This window comes from Hemitrygon akajei, unplaced genomic scaffold, assembly GCF_048418815.1.
Source record: "Hemitrygon akajei unplaced genomic scaffold, sHemAka1.3 Scf000059, whole genome shotgun sequence".
NCBI lineage: Eukaryota > Metazoa > Chordata > Chondrichthyes > Myliobatiformes > Dasyatidae > Hemitrygon > Hemitrygon akajei.
In genome coordinates, this window is record NW_027331945.1 from 3,631,460 (window position 1) to 3,658,573 (window position 27,114).

Sequence of the window (27,114 nt, forward strand, 5' to 3'; positions counted from 1 at the left end):
AAATATGAAATAATGTGGGAAATGCGGCGGATGGGTCGGGCAGCGTGTGAGGGTGAGGAGCAGAGTCACTGGTTCAGGTGGTTGACCCTCCAACCGCCAGCTGATCCCGTTTCCTGTTCACGTTTCTCTGCAGCATCTGTGGGTCACTGCTCTACGTGTATGTGTAGCTTCATCTTTCACCCGTACAGACAAGGCAGTGAGATCCAGATCTGTCACTTCCTCTCATGGTGGGTGGACAATGTTTTTTTCTGCAATTCGTTCAGCATGTTTCATTCCACTGTTTTACCTGCTGAAGTGCAGCCGATGTTTCTGGATGTGTGACCCATTTATGTGAGAATTTAGCCTTTTGATTTATCTCAGCTTCTCATAAATGTGTACAGTTCAGCTAAGCTTCACTCCACAATTTCCAAAGCAACAACCCAGTCTGTCAAATAGTTCCACACTATTAAAATAGTTTATTACATTTTTTGTACTACTTATATAATTTAACTATTTAATATGTATATTCTTATTTTAAATCACAATTGTCAATATCTATTGTTATGAGTTAGGTTCTACTGCTGCTGCAGAGACAACAAATTTCATGACATATGCTGGTGCTATTAAACCTGATTCTGATATTGATATTGGAGACCCACCACCGGTCACCTGATCCCAGTTACCGCAGATCGTAATGCGAGATTGAGGCCTTTTCCATTTATTTGCATTCCTCAGAAAAGGCAACAGTTAAGTTTCCTTCTGTGATTCCAAAGCAGAAGCTCAGTCTGTCTAATGTTTCCACACAATTAAAATGGGGATATTGTTATTATCATCATGTACTGAACTACAGTGAAAAATTTGCCTGATGTACCATCCACACAGATCAATACATTATGACAGTACATTGAGTTGATATACAACAAGACAATAACTGTAACAAAGCATTATGGCTGCAGAGAAATTGCAGTGCAGATAGACATATGGTGCAGTGTCATGTCAAGTTACATTGTGAGGTCGAATCCATTTTATCATTCATTTGGCTTATAACCACAGACAGGAAGCCGACCTTGAGCCTTCTGGTATGCACTTTAAGGCTTTTGTATAGCTTCCTTGAAGGGAGAGCAGGTTGGCTGCAAGAATGTCCAGATTGTGAGGATCTTTGAGTTCTTATCCTGCTTTTCCGAGGCAGGGGAAGTGTAGGAAGAGTCCATGGAGGGGAGGCTTGTTTCTCTGATGTTCTCTGTTCTCCAAAGCTCTCTGCAGTTCCTTGCAGTCATGGCCAGAGCAGTAGCCATACCAAGGTGTGAAGTATCGACAAGAAGCTCAGAGACCTCGGCCTTCACCCTGTCTTGTGTAGCTGGATCCTCGTCTTCCTGTCAGATCGCCAGCAGGTGCTAAGTGTGGACTCCCTCACTTCTGTCTCTCTGACCCTCAGCACACATACCCCACAGGGTTGTCTCCCTGGCTCCCTCCTTTACTCTCTGTGCACCCATGACTTGTGTCGCCACTCACAGCTCCAATCTGCGAATTAAATTTGTTGACGACACTACACTGATTGGCCTAATCTCAAATAATAACTTTCAATCAATCTTCTGACAAGGCTCGGTCCAAACAAACTTTTCACCCTTCTTCAGGAGATTAGTTAGCGGAAGAGCGATACCAGCAAAGTTCTTAAAGAACTTACGATAATATCCAACCATTCCCAGAAACCTTCCAAGAGCCTTGTTACCAGTCGAAATAGAAAATTCAGAAAATTGCCTGGACTTTTGCCTGAACAGGAACCAATTTGCCTTGACCTACAACATTGCCGAGATATGTCACAGTGACATGGCCAAATTCACTCTTAGGTAAGTTAACTGTAAGGCTGGCCTGGGAAAGCCTGTCAAACAGCTTTTCTACTGCAGAGATACGGTCATTCCAAGTGTCACTCCCTGTGACTACGTCATTAGTATAGGTATCTGTGTGTTCCAACCCTCGAATTACAGAATCAATCATTCTCCGGAATGTTCCTAGAGCATTTTTCATTCCAAAGGGCAAAACATTGTATTCGTACAACCCAGAAGGTGTCACAAACACAGAAATTTCTCTACCTTTGTCCGTCAATGGAACACACCTATACCCTTTCAACAGATCAATCTTTGTAAGAAATTTAGCTTTTCCAGCCTTATCGATGTAATCGTCCAACCTACGGATAGGATATGCATCTGTTTTTGTTACTTCATTTACCTTTCCATAATCAGTGCAAAATCTAGCAGTGTTATGCATATATAGGTGTAAATATATATTTTCCAAACTTAGCTGGTAAATGATGCAGTCTTACGCTGGTGTGGTAAGGATATTTAGTTCAGTTCACGGGATTGAAGTGAGTGAGAGATCTGGCATCCAAACAGGTGTTGTCGACCCTCTTCCGATGTCCTCCAAATCTTCCAAGTTAGCCAAACATGACCAACTTAAGAGCACCGTCTTCAAGTGACAGTCTACCAACCCAGGCAAGGGTTTCTAGCAGATTTCACAGGGTCGCTCTTACACGCACTAATAGTCACAGACTGATTCCTCTTAACTGATCCTCAACCTCCCCCCCCCCCACCCCCCGTGGGCATTTAAAACTTCAGTGACAACTCTTCCCACTAGCCTTCGTGTGTCTGCCTGTCCTATGAAACAAACAGCAACACTCCTTTAAATACCATTGTGCTGAACACCAGCTGTCCATCATGCAGGCCCTCCGCTCTATCTGTCTCTGTAACAAGCTGCTTGTGCTCGTCTCTCTCTCTCTTTTACAGACATGGTTCTTGGAGGCACAGTCCATAATCACAGGTCTAATAATACCATTGTTCAGCATATATTCAATTTCTTGCTCAGCCAATTTACACTTTTCTACCTTCATGCAATATGGGTGTTGTTTAATCAGTTTGGCTGGTCCGAAATCTACGTCGTGTACTGAGACCGCGGTTTGCTTGGGAACATTGGGAAATAAACCTTTAAACTTCAGAATTAATTTCTTCAGCTGTTGTTGTTGCTTTGGCTGCAGATGAGCCAACTTATTATCAATGTTTTCTTGAACAACCGAGTTCATTAGCCTAACTGGGACCGTGTTTGGCTTGTGAAAAGTCTCAGATGAGTCAATTGTTTCATTCTCAGGGTTGCCAGATTCATATGTTTTGATAACAACACCCACAGATGGTGCCTGCTTGTCAAAATAAGTCTGTTTCATATTTATGTGTAGCACCTGTGTTGGTTTGCATCGGTCGGGTATCTTAATAACATAATTCACATCATTAACAAGAGACTATTTCATACGGTCCACTGAATTTCGCCTTAACTGGATTCATCCACATTGGAAATAAGGCAAGCACCTTACCCCCCACCTGGTATTTTCTTTCACAAGCCTGCTTATCAAACCAAAACTTCATTTTGCTTTGAGAAATCTATAAGTTTTGTCTTGCTAGGCTACAGGACTGGTGTAGTTTGTTTTTGAACTTCAAAACATAGTCTAAGAAGTTAACATGTACATCCCATCAATCCACTGTTCCTTTAACAAGGTCAAAGGTCCCCTCACGCAGTGACCAAATACAAATTCAAATGGACTAAAGCCCAGTGATTCCTGTACTGACTCTCTTACTGTGAACAAAAACAAATATATTCCTTCATCCCAGTATTTTCCATTTTCAACACAGTATGTCTTATTCATTGTTTTGAGGGTGGAATGAAATCTATCTAAAGCCCCTTGTGATTCCGGATGGTATGCAGATGATGTAATTCATTTAGCTCCCAGTTCATAAACCACCTGCTGGAATAAACCAGATGTAAAATTACTTCCTTGATCAGTCTGGATTGCTTTAGGCAAACCAAATAGAGTAAAAAAACTTAGTAAGAGCCTTTGTCACAGTTTGAGCTTTAATATTCCTGAGAGGTTTTGCCTCTGGGAATCTGGATGAGGTACTCATAATAGTTAGCAAATACCGATGGCCAGCTTTAGTCTTTGCCAATGGGCCAATACAATCCACTATAACTTTGGAAAAGGGTTCACTGAATGCAGGTATAGGCCGGAGTGGGGCCACTGGGGTGACCTGATTAGGTTTATCCACAACTTGACAAGTGTGACAGGCTCTGCAAAAGGTCACAACATCTTTCCTCAAATTAGGCCAGTAAAGTTCGTTCATAATCCTTTTTACAGTTTAATTCACTCCAAAATGGCCACCTAAGGACATACTGTGGGGCGAAGTTAAAGTTTACAGGACTGAAAATTTAGGAACTACAAATTGGTGAACAATTGCCCATTTCTCACTCACAGGTGTAGCAGGTGGCATCCACTTCCTCATTAACACTCCATCCTTGGGATAATACCCGACTGGCACTTTCTTAATCTCATCATCAGAGAGAGCTGTTTCTTTTAAAGCTTCAATCTCAGGGTCTCGGTTCTGTTCTGCTATAAACTCCTTCCGAGACAGGGATAAGTCTTTCTCATCAGACTGTCTACATGAATCCTGTTGAAACAATGACGACAGAAAAGTCCCTGACAAGTCAGCATAATTTGAATCCCAATTTTGGCTATCACTGGTATCAGAATCATGCTGCACAGAACTGTCTGCGTCGGCAGACTTTTTAGCCATACTGTGAGTTACTGCGCAGGAAGGATAAATGTTAACATCCATCTGTGGGTCGTCAGTGGTTGGTTTAGTTGTCAACTGCACTACAGGAACAACTTTACCATCTGCCAGGTCATTCCCTAACAGCAAAGTAACATCTTCCACCAGTAAACTGGAGCACAATCTGATCTTAACAGGTCTGGAAACCAACCCTGACTGTAAAGGTACCTTGGGCAATGGCACAAAAACCACGCCGCCCCCAATACATTTAATAAGATTTACCTCACCAGTGTCAGTCTCATCACCAAACTTTAGAACGCTGTCTCATATAAGTGACTGAGAAGCCTCAGCATCTTGAAGAATTTTCACTGGTACCTTCGTAGACCCTTCCTTTACTAATACAAACTCATCAGACATAAAATAATCAAATACCTTCTTAACTCGGTCAGACCTCTCAGTCCTTAACTGAGTCTCAACAGAATGTTCAGAACCCTGTGGGGTTATAGGTGCTTCAACATACTGAACACAGGCATTTGGGACTGCCTCCTTTTTCTTTTTCTTCTTCAGGATAGAACAGTTAGCCATCATATGAGCAACTTCTTACAATAGTAACAAGTAAGACCTGAATATTTCTCCTTCAACTGCTTCCCTACATCCTTACTCGTGTCACTAGTCCCAGCTTTAATTTCTGGTTTACCCTAGTGATCCCTGCTACTCTTTTTGGAAACTCTTATTCTGGGTAAATTTAACATTATGAGTTAAAGCGAACTCATCTGCTAATCTAGCAGACTCCTGCAATGTAGCAGCATCTTTTTCATCTAAATACGTCTTTATGTCATCAGGGACGCACCTTTTGAATTCTTCAATTACAACCAACTCTTTCAAGCTGTTAAAATCATCATTTATATTTTTATATCTGCACCAGCCAAAACACAAACTTCTCACAAGAAAATTCCATATAAGTCTGGTTCACAGATTTCCTTGAATTTCTAAACTTTTGCCTGTATGATTCTGGGACCAACTTGTAAGTTTGAGCATAACCTGTTTCACTATGTCATAATCAGCTGCTTCATCAACTGTCAAAGCAGAATAGGCTTGCTGAGCCTTCCCCTCAATTACACATTGTAAGAGAATAGGCCAACCCTTTTTTGGCCACTTTAAACTCCGAGCAACCATCTCAAAATGCTGAAAGTATTTATCAACCTCTGCCTCGTCAAGTGGAGGTACCAATTTAACTTCCCGACTGTCCTCAAACTTATCACCAGAGTCTAACGCTAGACCCCTTTTCTGCAATCTCTCTATGTTTTCCAGCTCGAACACCCTCTGTCTTTCTGCTTCCTCCCTCTGTTTTTCTGCCTCTCTAGCCTCAAACTGCCTCTGCCTTTCCGCAGGCTCCATCTTTAATTTTTCTAACTTGTAATGGAGCTCAAGCTCACTAGGTTTACTTTCAGGAAACACCTCCAACTCCTCCACTTTAAACACACCTCAGATACATGATGTTCAGCTTCTTCAATAGGTTCGACAGCACAATCTCACCCTCACTGCAGAACTCCACACCAGGCTTACTTCCCTCACAGGAAAATATCCACTCACAGGAGACCTGGCCCACGCCCAGGTTTACGGCTGCACAGGTGGAAGGTCAACTGAGGAAGATCTGTACCAGCAAGGCGGCTGGACCGGATGGAGTTTCCCCACGATTACTGAGGGCCTGTGCAACTGAACTGGGAGAACCACTACAGCGCATCTTCAACATGAGTCTAGATCAGAGAAGAGTACCCAGACAGTGGAAAACATCTTGTATTGTCCCGGTACCGAAGAAACCACAACCAAAGGAGTTGAATGACTTCAGACCTGTTGCCTTGACGTCGCACGTGATGAAGACCAAGGAACGGCTGATAATACAGAATCTGAGGCCACAAACCAGGCACGCCCGGGATCCGCTTCAGTTTGCGTATAAGGAGAAGGTGGGAGTGGAGGATGCTATCACGTATTTGCTGCACAAATCACTCTCTCACCTAGATGGGGTCAGTTGTGCTGTGAGGATTACATTCCTTGACTTCTCTAGTGCCTTTAACACCATCCAGCCCAAGATCTTAAAGCACAAACTAACGGAGATGGGAGTAGACTCTCACATGGTGGATTGGATAGTGGCCTACTTGAGAGATAGACCTCAGTATGTGCGGTTGGGAGACTGTAGGTCTGACACAGTGGTCAGCAGCACAGGAGCGCCACAGGGAACCGTACTCTCTCCGGTCCTGTTCACCCTGTACACATCTGACTTCCAATATAACTCGGAGTCCTGCCATGTGCAGAAGTTCGCTGATGAGACGGCCATAGTGGGGTGTGTCAGGAATGGACAGGAGGAGGAGTATAGGAAACTGATACAGGACTTTGTGATATGGTGCAACTCAAACTACCTGCGTCTCAATGTCACCAAGACCAAGGAGATGGTGGTGGACTTTAGGAGATCTAGGCCTCATATGGAGCCAGTGATCATTAATGGAGAATGTGTGGAGCAGGTTAAGACCTACAAGTATCTGGGAGTACAGTTGGACGAGAAGCTAGACTGGACTGCCAACACAGATGCCTTGTGCAGGAAGGCACAGAGTCGACTGTACTTCCTTAGAAGGTTGGCGTCATTCAATGTCTGCAGTGAGATGCTGATGATGTTCTATAGGTCAGTTGTTGAGAGCGCCCTCTTCTTTGTGGTGGCGTGTTGGGGAGGAAGCATTAAGAAGAAGGACTCCTCACGTCTTAATAAGCTGATAAGGAAGGCGGGCTCTGTCGTGGGCAAAGTACTGGAGAGTTTAACATCGGTAGCTGAGCGAAGGGCGCTGAGTAGGCTACGGTCAATTATGGAAAACCCTGAACATCCTCTACATAGCACCATCCAGAGACAGAGAAGCAGTTTCAGCGACAGGTTACTGTCGATGCAATGCTCCTCAGACAGGATGAAGAGGTCAATACTCCCCAATGCCATTAGGCTTTACAATTCAACTGCCAGGACTTAAGAACTTTTTTTTTAAAGCTATTATTAATGCTTTTTGAGTTAGTGATTTAGATGCATATCATATTATTACTGAGTTAAGTATTGTATGTACAACAAGTGTATGGGACATTGGAAAAAATGTTGAATTTCCCCATGGGGATGAATAAAGTATCTATCTATCTATCTATCTATCTAATCCTCTGCATCTGTGCCTTCCTGATTGTCAATTTCACCTTAGCAAGTTTAAACCTTTTCACAATACACAACAACATGATCCTTCTGGCGTCCTCTAATGCCTCAGAGGTTGGTGCTTCCAGACATTTATCAACATCCATTGCTGCTGATTTTGCACACACAAATAAATCAAAAGGGATTTCCCCAATGAAATCAATAATTAATTAATCAACACGCCCTCAAATTTGTTCATATCCCAGATGCAGGCCCCAATTTTGTTATGAACAAATATTTAGAAACTAAAGCTTTAGAAATTAACCAGCAACAATAGACTACTCCTGGAGCCTAGTTTTGATGTTAAAACCACTATCTTTATTAGTATTTACTTATAATAAAGTAAATTAAGCAAGATAAACAAAAGTTAACAGTTTTATGTGTATATATGTGTGTAAATTGTTACGTACCCCAAAACTGGGTCACTTACCAGCAAAGATAGAGAGGTCCGTTGAAGTCTGATGGTACTATTTTTAACAGTATTTATTGATAAAAATACACAAAAATAATCTCAATGCAAACATAGATATATACGTCATCAATACTAAATCTAAAAGCGCGGGTATAATAATAATCAATAAGAAATAACTCTATCGTTGTGTACGGGATAATGTATTGTCCGATGGAAATATAAAAGTCACTCAAGTTCATGCAGGCTGCAGCCTTTTGTTGGAGTCAAGAGAGACAGATGTTTTAAACTTGCCTGCTTTCCTTTTTATGATGTCGATCCTTCGAGAGTTCTGTTTTTGTAGTCGGTCCTTTAGCTAAGCCGTTCCGTGGAAAACTCGTCATCCGAGCAAGGATGGACACACATACAAGTCACCACCGGCAGTCACTATTAAACGCTGTCACGGGATTTCTATCGTTTCTCCTGGTGCGTCTAAAGGGGTTGTTCCCCAGACCCTCTTTTATCCTTACTCATGGGGTCTCAGATGTCAATCAGGTTGGGATGATGCAATCTCTCAGCCAGCCCCCTCGGCTCATTCCCTGAGGGCTTCAAATAAATAGTACAGCACTCAATACACAATTCCGTCTCCAAGAGACAATGGCCATTTCCCGTGGCTTTGTATTGCTGAGGGGCCAGGACGTTCCAAACCCCATGTGGATTCTGCGTGTCTTTCTCTCATTTCCTGCGTCTCCTGACCTGAATTAATAGCGATCTTGCGATTCTCAAAAAGGTGGGGGCTACTTTGTACCCTTCAGCCCCTCAGAGTTGGGGCACAGGCGTAACAAAATATAACTCCCAAACTATTGAGCTCGGGGGAAACAAGGCTTAGAGTCTTGAGATGGTAAAGTATGGAAGTTCAGTTCATCCACGGAATAGGTGATGAGAGAGAGATATTTGTAATCCAGGGTAAATGTCGAGAGAAGGCAATTACGTCGATTTCCAAAGGTTCCATTGTGGTGAAACGAGAGAACAGTTGCTGTAGATTTTATGCTTCATCGTTTCAAATCCACATACGAATTATCACCGAAAGTGACTTGTCACAATGGGTATCGCCTTCAAGTGAATTATCACACCACACCCAGCCAAGCGTTAACACATAAGTAGTCTTCACAGGATACCCCAAATCCGATCCACACCTATGGATCAAATGAGGTGATAACCACACATTCGATGTATGGTGAATCAACACTTAACCCACCCTTGTGGGCATAGGAAAGCTCTAAACAGTGACCCTTGGCTACTAGTTCCCTGGTTTCGATCCTTCCATTTTTCCTCCTTCATCTCCATCTGACTCTGAGTGTCTGAGTCCTCGGTTAAAACTAAACAAGCTGTGAGCGATGTAAACAAGCTGCAAGCCCGACTGATTTGCCTTCTTAATCACTCGCTCTCTTAAAATGAATGTCCTCAGCAAGCAAAAGTAAGGAATTAATAAGAATGTGAACTGACTGGTGTGCCAGTAGTTGGGATGACTGAATGAATCCTTTCCAACATTCTGAGCAGGTGAATAGTTCAAAATGTGTGAACTGACTGGTGTTTCTGTAGGGTGGAGGACTGAGTGAATCCCTTCCCACAGACTGAGCAGGTGAACAGTTTCTCCCCAGTGTGAACTCGATGATGTACCTTCAGTTTAGATGACCGAGTGAATCCCTTTCCACAGACTGAGCAGGTGAACGGTTTCTCCTCAGTGTGAACTGACTGATGACTCAGCAGGTTGGATGACGAAGTGAATCCCTTTCCACAGACTGAGCAGGTGAACGGTTTCTCCCCAGTGTGAACTCGCTGATGTTTCTGCAGGTTGGATGACGAAGTGAATCCCTTTCCACAGACTGAGCAGGTGAACGGTTTCTCCCCAGTGTGAACTCGCTGATGTTTCTGCAGGCTGGATGACTGAGTGAATCCCTTCCCACATTCTGAGCAGGTGAAAGGCTTCTCCCCAGTGTGAACTCGCTGGTGTATCAGTAGGTTAGATGGCTGAGTGAATCCCTTCCCACATTCTGAGCAGGTGAAAGGCTTCTCCCCAGTGTGAACTCGCTGGTGTATCAGTAGGTTAGATGACTGAGTGAATCCCTTCCCACAGAATGAGCAGGTGAATGGTTTCTCCCCAGTGTGAACTCGCTGATGTACCTTCAGTTTAGATGATTCAGTGAATCCATTCCCACACACTGAGCAGGTGAACGGTTTCTCCCCGGTGTGAACTGACTGATGTCTCTGCAGGCTGGATGACAAAATGAATTTCTTCCCACACACTGAGCAGGTGAACGGTTTCTCCCCAGTGTGAACTGACTGATGTCCCTGCAGGCTGGATGAGTAAGTGAATCCCTTCCCACAGACTGAGCAGGTGAATGGTTTCTCCCCAGTGTGAACTCGCTGATGTACCTTCAGTTTAGATGATTCAGTGAATCCCTTCCCACAGACTGAGCAGGTGAACGGCTTCTCCCCAGTGTGAACTGACTGATGACTCAGCAGGTTGGATGACTGAGTGAATCCCTTCCCACACACTGAGCAGGTGAACGGTTTCTCCCCGGTGTGAACTGACTGATGTCTCTGCAGGTAGGATGACAAAGTGAATCCCTTCCCACAGACTGAGCAGGTGAACGGTTTCTCCTCAGTGTGAACTGACTGATGACTCAGCAGGTTGGATGACTGAGTGAATCCCTTCCCACACACTGAGCAGGTGAACGGTTTCTCCCCGGTGTGAACTGACTGATGTCTCTGCAGGCTGGATGACAAAGTGAATCCCTTCCCACAGACTGAGCAGGTGAACGGTTTCTCCTCAGTGTGAACTGACTGATGTCTCTGCAGGCTGAATGACAAAGTGAATTTCTTCCCACAGACTGAGCAGGTGAACGGTTTCTCCCCAGTGTGAACTCGCTGATGTACCTTCAGTTTAGATGATCCAGTGAATCCCTTCCCACAGACTGAGCAGGTGAACGGTTTCTCCCCGGTGTGAACTGACTGATGTCTCTGCAGGCTGGATGACAAAGTGAATTTCTTCCCACAGACTGAGCAGGTGAACGGTTTCTCCCCAGTGTGAACTCGCTGATGTACCTTCAGTTTAGATGATTCAGTGAATCCCTTCCCACAGACTGAGCAGGTGAACGGACGCTCCCCGGTGTGAACTCGCTGGTGAGCCATTAGGTCAAATGACCGAGTGAATCCCTTCCCACAGTCTGAGCAGATGAACGTCTTCTCCCCAGTGTGAACTCGCTGATGTACCTTCAGTTTAGATGATTCAGTGAATCCCTTCCCACAGACTGAGCAGGTGAACGGCTTCACCCCAGTGTGAACTTTCTGGTGTCTCTGCAGGGTGGATGACTGAGTGAATCCGATCCCACAGACAGAGCAGGTGAACGGCCTCTCTCCAGTGTGAACTCGCTGATGTATCTGTAGGTGGGATGACCAAGTGAATCCCTTCCCACAGACTGAGCAGGTGAACGGTTTCTCCCCAGTGTGAACTGACTGATGTCTCTGCAGGCTGGATGACAAAGTGAATTTCTTCCCACAGACTGAGCAGGTGAACGGTTTCTCCCCAGTGTGAACTCGCTGATGTACCTTCAGTTTAGATGATTCAGTGAATCCCTTCCCACAGACTGAGCAGGTGAACGGTTTCTCCCCAGTGTGAACTCGCTGATGTACCTTCAGTTTAGATGATTCAGTGAATCCCTTCCCACAGACTGAGCAGGTGAACGGTTTCTCCCCAGTGTGAACTGACTGATGTCTCTGCAGGCTGGATGACAAAGTGAATTTCTTCCCACAGACTGAGCAGGTGAACGGTTTCTCCCCAGTGTGAACTCGCTGATGTACCTTCAGTTTAGATGATTCAGTGAATCCCTTCCCACAGACTGAGCAGGTGAACGGTTTCTCCCCAGTGTGAACTCGCTGATGTACCTTCAGTTTAGATGATTCAGTGAATCCCTTCCCACAGACTGAGCAGGTGAACGGTTTCTCCCCAGTGTGAACTCGCTGATGTACCTTCAGTTTAGATGATTCAGTGAATCCCTTCCCACAGACTGAGCAGGTGAACGGTTTCTCCCCAGTGTGAACTCGCTGATGTACCTTCAGTTTAGATGATTCAGTGAATCCCTTCCCACAGACTGAGCAGGTGAACGGCTTCTCCCCAGTGTGAACTTTCTGGTGTCTCTGTAGGGTGGATGACCGAGTGAATCTCATCCCACAGTCCGAGCAAGTGAACGGCCGCACCCCGGTCTGAACTCGCTGGTGTGCCATCAGGTCAGATGACAGAGTGAATCCTTTCCCAGAAAATCAGCAGATGACCAGTTTCTGACTGGTGTGTCCACATGTGGGATGACAGACTAAGTGCTTTCTTACACACAGAACAGGTGAATGACCTTGCTCAGTGTGAACTTGCTGATGTACCTTCAGTTGAGATGACTGTCTGAATCCATTCCCAATGTCTGAGCAGAAGAATGGGCTCTCCCCTGTGTAAAATGACGGGCGTGCCAGTTGGTCAAATGACTGAGTGAATCCTGCCCCGTAGTCTGATCAGGTAGGATGGTCGATTGAATCCCTTGCTTCACTTCTTAAATATCTAGACAGAGACAGGAAAACTGGTGTGCCATGTCTGAGCTTCCGGGAGACAAATTCCTTCTCGTTTTTAACCTGTAAAAAGATTTACAAAATCCATCAATGGGTGTAGGTCAACACTTCGGATGAGATTGCCAAGGTTTGAGTTGCCAAGGTTTGATCCAGCATCACACTGTTACAGTGAGGTTCCACCCAAGTTGCACAGAGAAATCATCTTCTAACTGGGCACAGTGCTGGTATCTGAAATAACCATCAATTCCCTGATGCTCTTCTTGTTTCTATAGGAATGGGGCATTTCTGTGGTCTCCAGTTTGTGCCTTGGCTCAGTTTGGCTCCCTCCATTGGTATTATTCCCTGTTCCTGCTGAGCTGCATGGGTGCCTGGCCACAGAGTAACTGAAAAATTCTCACACAAATAGTCTTTCTTGACGTGCAGCTGGGATTTTCTTATATGTATTATTAACTTAAAGTGCCACAATTTTAATGCCTTATAAAAATTTCTTGCTGAGATGAATGGTTGGTCCGCACAGCTGTTAAAGGTTCTTGCAGAAAAGTACCAACAAAGAAACAGGCCCTTTGGGCTATCTAGCTTGTGCTAAACTATTTAAACTCCCCACTCCCACACCCCAACCATTCAGGTACCTACACAAAACTCCTTAAATGTTGAAATCCAGCTCGCATTCACCATTTGTGTTGGCTGTTCATTCCACACCCAGATGACCATCTGTGTGAAGAAGTTTCCCCTCATGTTCCCCTTAACATTTCACCTTTCACCCTTAACCCATGGCCTCTGGTTGTAGTTCCACACCATCTCCGTGGTAAAAGCCAACTTGCATTTTATCTATGCCCCTCTATCACAATCAAATCTCCCCTCAATCTTCTACATTCCAAGGAATAAAGTCCTAACCTGTTCAATCTTTCCTTGTAACCCAAGTCCTCCAGACCTGGCAAAATCCTTGTGAATTTTCTCTGAACTCTCGGAACCTCTTTTACAACTTTCATCTATCTACTGTTGTCAGTGCTTTGGTTCATGAAGGCCAATGGGCTGAAATCTTTCTTTCCGTCTCTACCTAACTGTGATACCACTTTTAGTGAATTACAGACTTGTATTCCCAGGTCCCTTTCCTCTACAACACTCCTCAGTGCCCAACCAGTCACTGTATAAGACCTACAGTGGTAGGTCCTACCAAAGTGCAACACCTCACACTTGTCTGAATTAAATTCCATTTTCCATTTCTCAAACCATTTTTCCAGCTGGTCCAGGTCGCACTGTAAGCCATGATAGTCTTCCTCGCTGTCCACTACACCCCAATCTTGGTGTCATCCACAAATTTACTGATCCAGTTAACCACACTATCATCCAGATTACTGATATAGAAGACAAACAACAACAGATCAAGCACTGATCCCTATGACACACAACTAGTCACAGACCTCCAGTCAGAGAGGCAACCATCTGCTACCATACTCTGGCTTCTCCCAAAGCCAGTGTCTCGTCCAATTTACTATCTCATCTTGAATGCTGAGTGACTGAACCTTCTTGACCAACCTCCCATATGAGACTTTGTCAAGTGCCTTGCCGAAGTCCATGTAGACAACATCCACTGACTTGCCTTCATCCAATTTCCTGATAACTTCGAGAAACTCTATAAGATTGGTGAGCCATGAACTACCAAGCACAAAGCCATGTTGTCTATCCTTAATCAATTCACATCTATCCAAATACTTATATATCCATTTCCTGCACATAAGTTCCAATAACTTTCCCCCTACTGATGTCAAGCACACCAATGTACAATTTCTTAGTTTATTTTTAGAGCCTTTCTTGAACAGCGGAACAACATTCGTTGTCCTCCAATCCTCCAGTACCTCACCTGTCACTAAGGATGATTTAAATATCTGTGCTTGGGCCCCGACAACTTCTGCACTTGTCTTCCAAAGGGTCCGAGGGAACAATTTGTCAGGCCCTGGGGATTTATCCATGGCAATTTGCCTTCAGACGGCAAACACCTCCACCTCTGTAATCTGTACAGGGTCCATGAAGTTGATGCTGCTTTGCCTCCACCTCCGGAGTAAATACGAATGCAGAAAAAATCTCCCCCATCTATTTTGTCTCCTCATACGGATTACCATTCTAATTTTGCAAAGGATTAATTTTTTCCCTTGAAATCTTTTTCCACTTAACATATCTGCAGAATCCATGAGGATTCTCCTTCACCTTGTCTGCTGGGGCAACCTCATGCCTTCTTTCATCAGTGTTCACTTGAATTTCCTGTATCTCATAAGTAGCCCATTTGTTCCTATCTGCCTGTACCTGGTATGCACCTCCTTTTTATTGATCTGGGAGATGAAAGCCAAAGGGGTGATAGAGCTGCATGGTGGGGGGTGGGGCATGGGGGGGTGGGTAAACTAAAGTTGTAGGGGGAATGACAGAACAGACAGAGGAGAGGTTGTGGAGACAGATGTTGTTCAGACCTCAGACAAGGTCAGGAATGAAAAACGTTGAGCATGTTGCAGTGAATATGCTGAGCCCTGTATATAACCATATAACAATCACAGCACGGAAACAGGCCATTCCGGCCCTCCTAGTCCGTGCCTAACTCTTAATCTCACCTAGTCCCACCTACCCGCACTCAGCCCATAACCCTCCACTCCTTTCCTGTCCATATACCTATCCAATTTTACCTTAAATGACACAACTGAACTGGCCTCTACTACTTCTACAGGAAGCTCATTCCGCACAGCTATCACTCTCTGAGTAAAGAAATACCCCCTCATGTTTCCCTTAAACTTTTGCCCCCTAACTCTCAAATCATGTCCTCTCGTTTGAATCTCCCCTACTCTCAATGGAAACAGCCTATTCACGTCAACTCTATCTATCCCTCTCAACATTTTAAGTACCTCGATCAAATCCCCCCTCAACCTTCTACGCTCCAATGAATAGAGACCTAACTTGTTCAACCTTTCTCTGTAACTTAAGTGCTGAAACCCAGGTAACATCCTAGTAAATCGTCTCTGCACTCTCTCTAATTTATTGCTATCTTTCCTATAATTCGGTGACCAGAACTGTACACAATATTCCAAATTTGGCCTTACCAATGCCTTGTACAATTTTAACATTACATCCCAACTTCTGTACTCAATGCTCTGATTTATAAAGGCCAGCGTTCCAAAAGCCTTCTTCACCACCCTATCTACATGAGACTCCACCTTCAGGGAACTATGCACTGTTATTCCTAGATCTCTCTGTTCCACTGCATTCCTCAATGCCCTACCATTTACCCTGTATGTTCTATTTGGATTATTCCTGCCAAAATGTAGAACCTCACACTTCTCAGCATTAAACTCCATCTGCCAACGTTCAGCCCATTCTTCTAACCGGCATAAATCTCCCTGCAAGCTTCGAAAACCCACCTCATTATCCACAACACCTCCTACCTTAGTATCATCAGCATACTTACTAATCCAATTTACCACCCCATCATCCAGATCATTTATGTATATTACAAACAACATTTGGGCCCAAAACAGATCCCTGAGGCACCCCGCTAGTCACCGGCCTCCATCCCGATAAACAATTATCCACCACTACTCTCTGGCATCTCCCATCTAGCCACTGTTGAATCCATTTTATTACTCCAGCATTAATACCTAACGACTGAACCTTCTTAACTAACCTTCCATGTGGAACTTTGTCAAAGGCCTTGCTGAAGTCCATATAGACTACATCCACTGCCTTACCCTCATCAACATTCCTCGTAACTACAAAAAATTCAATAAGGTTTGTCAAACATGACCTTCCACGCACAAATCCATGCTGGCTACTCTCTAATCAGATCCTGTCTATCCAGATAATTATAAATACTATCTCTAAGAATACTTTCCATTAATTTACCCACCACTGATGTCAAACTGACAGGTCTATAATTGCCAGGCTTACTTCTAGAACCCTTTTTAAACAATGGAACCACATGAGCAATACGCCAATCCTCCGGCACAATCCCCGTTTCTAATGACATCTGAAAGATCTCCGTCAGAGCTCCTGCTATCTCTACACAAACTTCCCTCAAGGTCCTGGGGAATATCCGGTCAGGACCCGGAGATTGATCCACTTTTAAATTTCTTAAAAGCGCCAGTACTTCCACCTCTTTAATTGTCATAAGTTCCATAACTTCCTTACTTGTTTCCCACACCTTACACCATTCAATATCCTTCTCCTTAGTGAATACCGAAGAGAAGAAATCATTCAAAATCTCTCCCATCTCCCTCGGCTCCACACATAGCTGACCACCCTGATTCTCTAAGGGACCAATTTTATCCCTCACTATCCTCTTGCTTTTAATATAACTGTAGAAGCCTTTCGGATTTACTTCCACCTTATTTGCCAAACCAAACTCGTAACTTCTTTTAGCTTTTCTAATCTCTTTCTTAAGTTTCCTTTTACATTCTTTATATTCCTCGAGCAATTCCTTTACTCCATGCTGCCTATATCTATTGTAGACATCCCTCTTTTTTCAAACCAAGTTTCTAATATCCCTTGAAAACCATGGCGCTTTCAAACCTTTAACCTTTCCTTTCAACCGAACAGGAACATAAAGATTCTGTACCCTCATAATTTCACCCTTAAATGACCTCCATTTCTCTATTACATCCTTCCCATAAAACAACTTGACCCAATCCACTCTCTCTAAATCCCTGCACATCTCCTCAAAGTTAGCCTTTCTCCAATCAAAAATCTCAACTCTAGGTCCAGTCCTGTCCTTCTCCATAATTATATTGAAGCTAATGCTATTGTGATCACTGGACCCGAAGTGCTCCCCAACACATACATCTGTCAGCTGACCTATCGCATTCCCTAACAGGAGATCCAACACTGCCCCATCTCTAGTCGGTACTTCTATGTATTGTTGCAAAAAACTATCCTGCACACATTTCACAAACTCTAAACCATCCAGCCCTTTTACTGAATGAGCTTCCCAATCTATGTGTGGAAAATTAAAATCTCCCACAATCACCACCTTGTGTTTACTACAAATATCTGCTATCTCCTTACACATTTGCTCTTCCAACTCACGCTCCCCATTAGGTGGCCTATAATACACTCCTATCAGTGTTACTACACCTTTCCCATTCCTCAATTCCACCCAAATAGCCTCCCTAGAGGAGCTCTGTAATCTATCCTTCCAAAGCACCGCCATAAGATTTTCTCGGACAAGCAATGCAACACCTCCTCCTCTGGCCCCTCCTACTCTATCACACCTGAAGCAACTAAATCCAGGAATATTTAGTTGCCAATCACACCCTTCCTGCAACCATGTTTCACTAATAGCTACAACATCATAATTCCAGGTATCAATCCACACTTTAAGCTCATCCACCTTTCTTACAATGCTCCTAGCATTAAAATAGATACATTTAAGATACTCTCCACCTCCTCCTCTCTTTTCATCCCTAGCAATGCATTCAAATTTATTATCCTTTTCTTTCTTCTCCCCTACAACTTCGGGCTGAGCGCATCCCTTCTCCATCACCTGCCTTTCCTCCCTCACACACTGTCTACTTACTTGCTCTACTGGTGAACTAACCTCCTCTCCCATAGTTTCCTCAAATTGATTTCCGCCCCCCCATCTTACTAGTTTAAAGTCTGCCCTGTAGCCCTAGCAAACCTCCCCGCTAGGATATTGGTCCCCCCAGGATTCAAGTGTAACCCGTCCTTCTTGAACAGGTCACGCCTGCCCCAGAAGAGGTCCCAATGATCCAGAAACTTGAATCCCTGCCCCCTGCTCCAATCCCTCAACCACGCATTCATCCTCCACCTAATTCCATTCCTACTCTCACTGTCATATCTCAATGTAAGGAGCAGCGTAGGAAAGGCGGATGTGTTCAGGGCATGGATCAACACCTGGAATTATGACACTAGGATCTGGCAACTGTGGACTGGGACAGGCTCCTTTATGGCAAAGGTGTGCTTGGTAAATGGCAGGCCTTCAAAGTGAAATTTTGAAAGTGCAAAGTGGGTATGTGCTTCTCAGAATAAAAGGTAAAGATAGAAACTGTAGGGAACCTTGGATTTCAAGAAATATTGAGACCCTGGTGAAGCACAAAATGGAGTTGTATAACAGGGATAGGCAGGTAGGTTGTTACAGAGTATAAGCAATGCAAGAGAACACATAAGAAATAAATCAGGATGACTAAAAGAAGGCATGAGGTTGCTGTCGCAAAAAAGATGAAGGATAATCATCAGGGATTCCAGCGATAGATTAAGAGCAAAAGGATTACAAGGCACAAAGTGGGTCCTCTGGAAGACCAGAATGGCAATCCACGTGTGCAACCAAAGCAGATGGGGAGATGTTAAATATGTTTTCATCTCTATTTTCTCAGGAGATGGACACAGGGTCTATGGGAGTGTGGAAAAGGACATGACATGGTGCTCCCTCGGACCCTACAGGAGGCAAGTGCAGAAATTGTCGGGCCCCTAGCAGAGATAACCAAATCATCCTTAGTGAATGGGGGGTGGGGGGAGGGTGGTTATCAGAGGGTTGTAGGATAGCCAAAGTTATTTCACTGTTCAACACAGAACATTGAAATCCACAGCAGATTCCAAACCATTCAGCCCACAATGTTGTGCCAACCATGCAACTTACTCTAGAAACTGCCTAGAGTTTCCCTAGCGCAGAGCCCTCTATTTTCTAAGCTCCATGTACCTGTCTAAGACCCTATTGTATCTGCCTCAACCACCGCTGCTGGCAGTGCATTCCACCCACACACCACTCTCTATGCAAAAACTTACCCCTGACTTTCCCTCGGTATCTATTTCCAAGCGCCTTAAAACTATGCCCCCTCCTGTTAGCCATTTCAGCCCTGGGAAAAGCCTCTGACTATCCACTTGATCAATGCCCCTCATCATCTTATGCACCTAAACAAGGCTCTAAGCATAAACAAGGAAACTATACATTGTTTTGAGGATTTGTTGGAAGTATGCAAAATTATGAAGGTACAGATAGGGTAAATGCAGCAGGTTTTTTCCACTGAGGTTGGGTGGGATGACAACCAGAGGTCATGGGTAAGTGAGGAAGGTGAAAATTTAATGGGAACATGTGGGAAAGCTCTTCACTGAATCGACTGTGAGAGTGTGGAATGAGATGCCAGCACTGGTGCATGTGAGCTCGATTTCACCATTTAAGTGAAGTTTGGATAGGCAGCTGGATGGTAGGGGTATGGAGTGCTATCATCCCAGTGCAGGTCATTGCATCAGACAGCCTAAATGTTTTCAGCATTGTCTAGATGGGCAAATGGTCTGTTTCTGCACTGAACTTCTCCAGGTTTCTATGACAGAGAAGCTGGACAAAATTGATTGGAAGGGGAAACTGGTAGGAATGTCGATGGAGCAGCAATGGCTGGAGTTTCCGGGAACAATTCGGGAGGTGCACGGTAGATACATCCCAGTGAAGCATTAGAATGGCAGGAGGACACAACCATGGCTGAAATGAGAAGCCAAACCCAACATAAAAGCTAAAGAGAGGGTAAATAATAGAGCAAAAAATATTGGGAAGCTGTTACAAATTAACAGGTCTGAACAACATCTGTCTGGTGTCAAGAAAACAACCTCTCCCTCAATGTCATATAAACTAAAGAGCTGGTTGTGGATTACAGAAGGAATGGAGACAGGGTAAATCCCTTTGCTGTTGAGAGGGTGAACAGCTGTACTGAGGAAGAAGGGCCCAAAGGATACTGGGGACCCAATTCACCACAACCACAAACTGTTCCTGCTGCTACCATCCAGGAAACAGTACCACAGCAAAAGGACCAACAGGCTCCAAGACATCATCTTCCACCAGCCCATCAGACTGATTAATTGATTTCTATGTTATATTGACTGTCCTAAGTGCAAACTATTTATTATGAATTACTACAAATTACACATTGCACATTTAGATGGAGACATAACCAACAGATTTCTACTCCTCATGTATATGAAGGATGTATGTAATAAATTCAATTTAATTCACCCTTTCCACTATCTGTTCTCTCATTCTGGCTCCCATTCCCCTTACAACTTATTTTAACCACATCAGCCCCCCCTCCCCCGACACTAGCTGTAGTAAGCCTTACCACAAAGGTATTAGTCCCCTCTTGTTCTGTTCCCCTAACTAACAAATCCTCTATCAACCCCTTGAATGACCTCTGCCAGGTAATCCACCCCCCCAACCAGTTTCTAAAGTGGTCTACCTGTTGTTGTGGGGTTGACCACAAGAGTACTCTGTGAGGGCTGTTTAACCTCATTCCCCTTCCTGACTCTCACCCAGTTTCCTGTGTCCTGCACCTTGGGTGTAACTCACCTCTCTTCATATCATATCTATCACCTCCTCCAACTCCTTGGATGATCCGGAATTCATCCATTTCCAGCTCCAACTCCTTAAGTGCAGGGTTACAAGCTGCATCTGGATGCACATCTTGTAGGTGAGGGCAACAGGGACAATGGAGGTCGCCCCATCTTCCCACCAATGTCCCCTCTAATTTCTAATGACCAGTGTGCACATGAAGCCTGTATTGTGCATTTTTTTAATCCAGTGTCAACATGTGCACAGTGAATTTTATATAGAGAGGTATTCATTTTAACAGATAGCAAATCACTGTCGATAGGAACTTTGATCTCCTCTGGGTCTGATCAAGTTCACCTGCACTCTCACACAACCTATGTAACAGGCCTGTAACGGGTAATGAAGGATTTTCTCACCAGAGCTTTTGCACTTTGTCCATATGTGGTTTTCTTGCTAAATTACACTTCAAAAAGTCACATATCCAAGTATCACTCCACTTTTTCCCACTTGTAAATTCTCCAGCAACTTTTGCATCTCCACAATAGACACAGATAATACCAGTTTCTGTATTGTACATAAATATTTCCCCGAACCCTCCCCTAGGTGAACTCATTGATGGCAATGCCAATGAATCTGAAGGGAAGGGCAGTAGTCTGTCTCATTGGAGACATCTGGCACATTTGTGATGTGAAAGCTAATCGTTGCCCAGGGCAAAAAGCTGTTTGATATAATTACCTTCCCAGAGAGAATGAATCAAAACATGTTCTCACGGGCAGAAAAGTTCAGACCAGGAGGAGGTGGAACAAAGCAACACAGACAAAATACTGGAGGAACTCAGCAGGCCAGGCAGCATCTATGGAAAAGAGTACTAATGCTGAGTTCCGCCGGCAGTTTGTGTGTGTTGCTTGGATTTCCAGCATCTGCAGATTTTCTCCTGTTTGGGATTGGAGTTAAAACAAATGTGATTTTCTCAACAGCTGATGTAAAAGATTGTTGTGCCCTATCTCCGAGTTCCCAATCCTTACATTTAGATAGCTGGAGCTCAGCTCTGTCTGAGAGACACATCGGTTCCCATTCCCTCATCAGCCGGAAGCTCCCCGGGGCCCGAATAAGGATCGTGGGGCTGAGAAAGAGGGACGAGAGCAGGACTGTGCCGGGATTGAGGGTCGAGTGACTGGACTCACTGCAATTGTCCCTCAGTCGGTATTGTAAAGGCTGACCCAGAAAATCGTTCTTACCTGCGCCGAGTTTCCGAGGCCTTTTGTGAACTGCGCATGCGCAACATTCGGGCACATCGGCATCTTTGACGCCTGCGCATTCAATCGGGCTTCAGCGCAGGCGTCAAAGATGCCGAATTTTTCAAATGCAGCGCTTTCTGGGTAATCAAGGTGCCATTAAAGGTTTCTGCAGGCACCAGTTACATGTCCATATCAATTTTTTGGTGTATAGAAAACTCAGCAGCTCTTTTAACACAGAAAGCAGCCCCCATAATGAATACAATTAATATCAGCAAACTTTCTGCGCGTTTAATGCCAAAGTAGAATATTCTTAAAAATGCAGATATGAAACACAAGAGATTCTGCTGTTGCTGGAAATGTAGACACATACACATAAAATGCAGGAGGAACTCTGCAATGCATGCAGCAGTTAAGCAGAGGAGTACACAGTCCAGACATGCTGAAGGGGTTCGGCCTAAATGTTGTCTATTTATTCCTCTCCACATTTGCTTCCTGATCTGTTGATTTCCACCAGTATTTTGCAGAAATAAACCACCTTTTTTTTCGATCAACCAGTTTCCAAATGTTTCTGATCTTTCATTTGTAACGACATCCCGTTGGTCTGATTCCTCATCTTCCTCCTCCTTGTAAACTCCAGGCCCCATCTCTTTCTGGAGCCCCAAAGCCCTGACTCAGGCTGGCAACTCTTTGGTTTCTGACTCTGCTCCATCGAAGATTCACTCCTTACTCTGCTGTCAGACTTTAGAGATGCATTGCAACAGCCCAGCTGTCTGAGGCACAGTCCTTTGAAATTAGTGAAAATCACCCAAAACATTGAAAAGAGCAAGGTTGACAAGTGAATTCAGAGCCAAAGCAAAAGCAAAAGACGGTGTACAAGGAAGCCAGAGCTAATGGGAAGATAGAGGATTGCAGGCTTTTAAAAACTTGCAGAAGAAATCTAGGAAGGTCATTCAGAAGGAACTGATGAATGATGCGAGTAAGCATGGGACTAATATCCAAGAGGATACTAAAAGCTTTTTTAAGTATACAAAATGTAAAAGAGAGTCAAGGGTAGATATAGGACCAATACAGAATGATGCTGGAGATATTGTAATGAGAAATGCAGAGATGGCAGTGGAACTGAATGAGTAGTTTGCATCAGTCTTCACAGTGGAAGATGTCTGTAGTATATCAGACATTCAAGAGTATCAGGGAAGTGACAATTATGACTGAGGAGGTGCTTAGGAAGATAATGGTCTGAGTGTGGATAAATCTCCTGGACCTGATGGAATGCACCCTAGGGTTCTGAAGGAAGTAATTGGAGAGACTGCAGAGGCCTTGACGATGATCTTTCAGCAAACGACAGATTCTGGCATTGTACCAGATGACTGGTAAATTGCAAATGTTACCCGCAATTTAAGAAGGGAGGGAGGAAGAAGAAAGGAAGCTATAGTCCTGTTAGCCCGGCAAAAGTGGTTGGGAAGTTGTTGGAAGCGATTTTTAGGGATGAGATTACGGAGTACCTGAGACACATGACAAGAGATGCCAAAGCCAGCATGGATTCCTGACATCAGTGGTTTGGGAAGTTGTTGGAATCGATTTTTAGGGATGAGATTACGGAGTACCTGAGACACATGCCAAAGCCAAAGAGATGCCAAAGCCAGCATGGATTCCTGAAAGGAAAACCCTGCCTGAGAAACCTACTGCAAATTTTAAAGGAAATTAAAAGCCAGGTGGACAAAAGACATGAAATAGATATAGTGTACTTGGATTTTCAGAAATCCTTTGACAAGGTGCCGCACATGGGGCTGCTTAGCAGGATAAGAGGTCATGGAATTACAGGAAGTTACTACCGTGGTTGAACATTGCTAGGTCAGCAGAAAACAGAGAGTGGGAATAAATGTATCGTATTCTGTCTGGCTGCCAGTTACCAGTGGAGTTCCACAGGGGTCAGTTTTGGGATCGCTACTTTTTACGATATATGTCTATGATTTGGACTACAGCATTAATGGATTTGTGGCTAAAATTGCCGATGATACAAAGATAGGTGGAGGAGCGGGTAGTGTTTAGGAAACAGAAAGACTGCAGAGAGACTCAGATAATTTCGGGGAACGGGCAAAGAAATGGCAAATGAAATATAAAGTTGGAAAATGGATGGTCATGCACCTTGGTGGAAGAAATAAACGGGCAGAGTATTATTTAGATGGGGAGATCCTTCAAAATGCAGAGAGGCAAATGGAATTGGGAGTCCTTGTGCAGGATACCCTTAAAGTTAACTTCCAGGTTGAGTCAGTGGCGAAGAAAGCAAATGCAATGTTGGCATTCATTACTCAACGTATAGGATATAAGAGCAGGGATTTGATGTTGAGGCTCTATAAGGCACTCCGGAGACCACACTTGGAGTACTGTGTGCGGTTTTGTGATCCTTATTTTAGAAACGATATACTGACATTGGAGAGGGTTCAGAGAAGATTCAGGAGAGTTATTCCAGGAATGAGAGGGTTACCGTATGAGGAATATCTGGCAACACTTGGGCTGTATTCCCTGGAGTTCAGGAGAATGAGGGGGATTTATACTAACACTTTGAATGTTAAAAGGCCTGAACAGATTAGATATGGTAAAGTTAATAACCATAACCATATAACCATATAACAATTACAGCACAGAAACAGGCCATCTTGGCCCTTCTAGTCCATGCTAAACGCTTACTCTCACCTAGTCCCACTGGCCCGCACGCAGCACATAACCCTCCATTCCTTTCCTGTCCATATACCTATCCAATTTTACTTTAAATGACAATACCGAACCTGCCTCTACCACTTCTACTGGAAGCTCGTTCCACACAGCTACCACTCTCTGAGTAAAGAAATTCCCCTAGTGTTAACCTTAAATTTTTGCCCCCAACTCTCCCGTACTCTCAATGGAAAAGGCCTACCCATGTCAACCCGATCTATTCCCGTCATAATTTTAAATACCTCTATCAAGTCCCCCTCAACCTTCTACAGTCCAAAGAATAAAGACGTAACTTGATCAACCTTTCCCTGTAACTTAGGTGCCGAAACCCAGGTAACATTCTAGTAAATCTTCTCTGTACTCTCTCTATTTTGTTGACATCTTTCCTATAATCGGTGACCAGAACTGTACACAATACTCCAAATTCGGCCTTACCAATGCCTTATACAATTTTAACATTACATCACAACTCCTATACTCAATGCTGTGATTTATAAAGGCCGCATACCAAAAGCTTTCCTCACCCCCCTGTCCAGATGAGATTCCACCTTCAGGGAACTATGCACCATTATTCCTAGATCTCTCTGTTCCACTGCATTCCTCAATGCCCTACCATTTACAATGTATGTCCTATTTGGATTATTCCTACCAAAATATAACACCTCACAATTATTAGCATTAAACTCCATCTGTCATCATTCAGCCGACTCTTCTAACTGGCCTAAATCTCTCTGCAAGCTTTGAAAACCTACTTCATTATCCACAACACCACCTACCTTAGTATCATCTGCATGGTAGGGGATTTATTAATTTCCCATGGTAGGGGATTCTTGGACAAGAGGGCACGACTTCAGAATTTAAGAACATCCATTTAGAACTGAGATGCGGAAAAATCACTCTAGTCAGAGGGTGGTGAATCTGTGGAATTTGTTGCTACGAGCAGCCGTGGAGGGCAAGTCATTGGGTTTATTTGAGGCAGAGATAGATAGGTTCTTGATTAGCCAGGGCATTGAAGGGTATGGGGTGATGGCTGGGGAGTGGAGATGACTGGAAGAATTGGATCAGCTCACTATTGAATGGTGGAGCAGACTCGAAGGGACAAATGGCCTACTTCTGCTCCTATATCTGATGGTCTTATGGATTCACTCATCCATGTGTCTCCATCCATTTCCAATTTTCAAAAGGTATGTACATTTCAATATCCTAAACACGTGGATTTCTGTAGATGCTGGAAATCCAAAGAAACACACACAGAAATTGCTGGAGGTACTCAGCAGGTCGAGCAGCATTTATGAAATTAATCAACAGTGGACATATCGGGCCGAGACCTTTCTTCAGTTCTGGAAAGTTACGGGGAAGGCGCCAGAATAAAATTTCATGGGGAGGGGAAAGTGACAGATGAAGCCCGGTGAGTATGAAAGGTAACGGGCTGGAGAGGGAGTAATCTGGTAAGAAAAGGCAGTGGAGCAATAGCGATACAGTTCCTCTTGTCCCGCCCTTCCAGACAATGACCCTCTGCAATCAACATATTCTGCTCATGTAAGCGGGCAGTTCACTCCACCTTGTCCATGGAGTTTCACAGCATCGATGTGTGTAGTGAGGTCTACGATGTCCAATGCCGGTGTTTCTGTCCACACCGATCTCTTTTTTTCTGTCATGTTACAGCAGTGAATTTTCCTGCAATGGGGAAATATCTCTGTCTATCTGTGCTTCTGTCCATCTATCTATTTTTCTATCTTCCATCTATGTTTCTGTCAATTTCTCCCTCACAAAAATACATACGTTCACAGGATCTCTCTCTCTCTCTCTCACACACACACACACACACACACACACACACACACACACACACACACACACACACACACACACACACACACACACACACACACACACACACACGTTTTTCAATTTATTTGTCCAAATGGAACTTCATTTTTTTGGTCTTTTTCACTTTTCGATATATTCTGTGCTTATCTTTTCACTGCTCACCGCACTTCAGGTATTCAGGAGTATTTATTGAAATTCATGCAGAAGAACAAACTGGATTTTAGTGAGAATTTTGATAA

The 27,114-nt window shown here is 44.0% G+C and overlaps 1 protein-coding gene across 2 annotated transcripts; it reads right to left on the minus strand.

Annotated features, from left to right (window-relative positions):
- Positions 1–450: 450 nt before the first annotated feature.
- Positions 451–22,378, minus strand: LOC140721664 (uncharacterized). 2 transcript variants are annotated; one of them, XM_073036464.1, is made up of 4 exons: positions 22,334–22,378; positions 11,566–12,850; positions 11,150–11,484; positions 6,743–10,747 (listed from the first exon to the last, which is right to left on the minus strand). In XM_073036464.1, exons 2-4 carry the CDS (start codon positions 12,455–12,457, stop codon positions 9,740–9,742), a joined length of 2,235 nt encoding a protein of 744 aa, XP_072892565.1. In that variant the 5' UTR covers positions 12,458–12,850; positions 22,334–22,378; the 3' UTR covers positions 6,743–9,739. The 2 variants fall into 2 exon arrangements, 1 of the variants encoding a protein (XP_072892565.1); XR_012097425.1 differs by lacking the exons at positions 6,743–10,747; positions 11,150–11,484; positions 11,566–12,850 and adding an exon at positions 451–4,463.
- Positions 22,379–27,114: the final 4,736 nt, after the last annotated feature.

Bases quoted from the DNA above. Each gene is read 5' to 3' on its own strand.
- LOC140721664 (XM_073036464.1), bottom strand. From the start codon at position 12,457: ATGGCACACCAGCGAGTTCAGACCGGGGTGCGGCCGTTCACTTGCTCG. The intron at 11,485-11,565 runs GTGGGATCGGAT...TCACCTGCTCAG, and splicing joins GCCGTTCACCTGCTCTGTCT to TCTGTGGGAAGGGATTCACT. The intron at 10,748-11,149 runs GTCTGTGGGAAG...CACACCGGGGAG, and splicing joins AGAAACCGTTCACCTGCTCA to AAACCGTTCACCTGCTCAGT.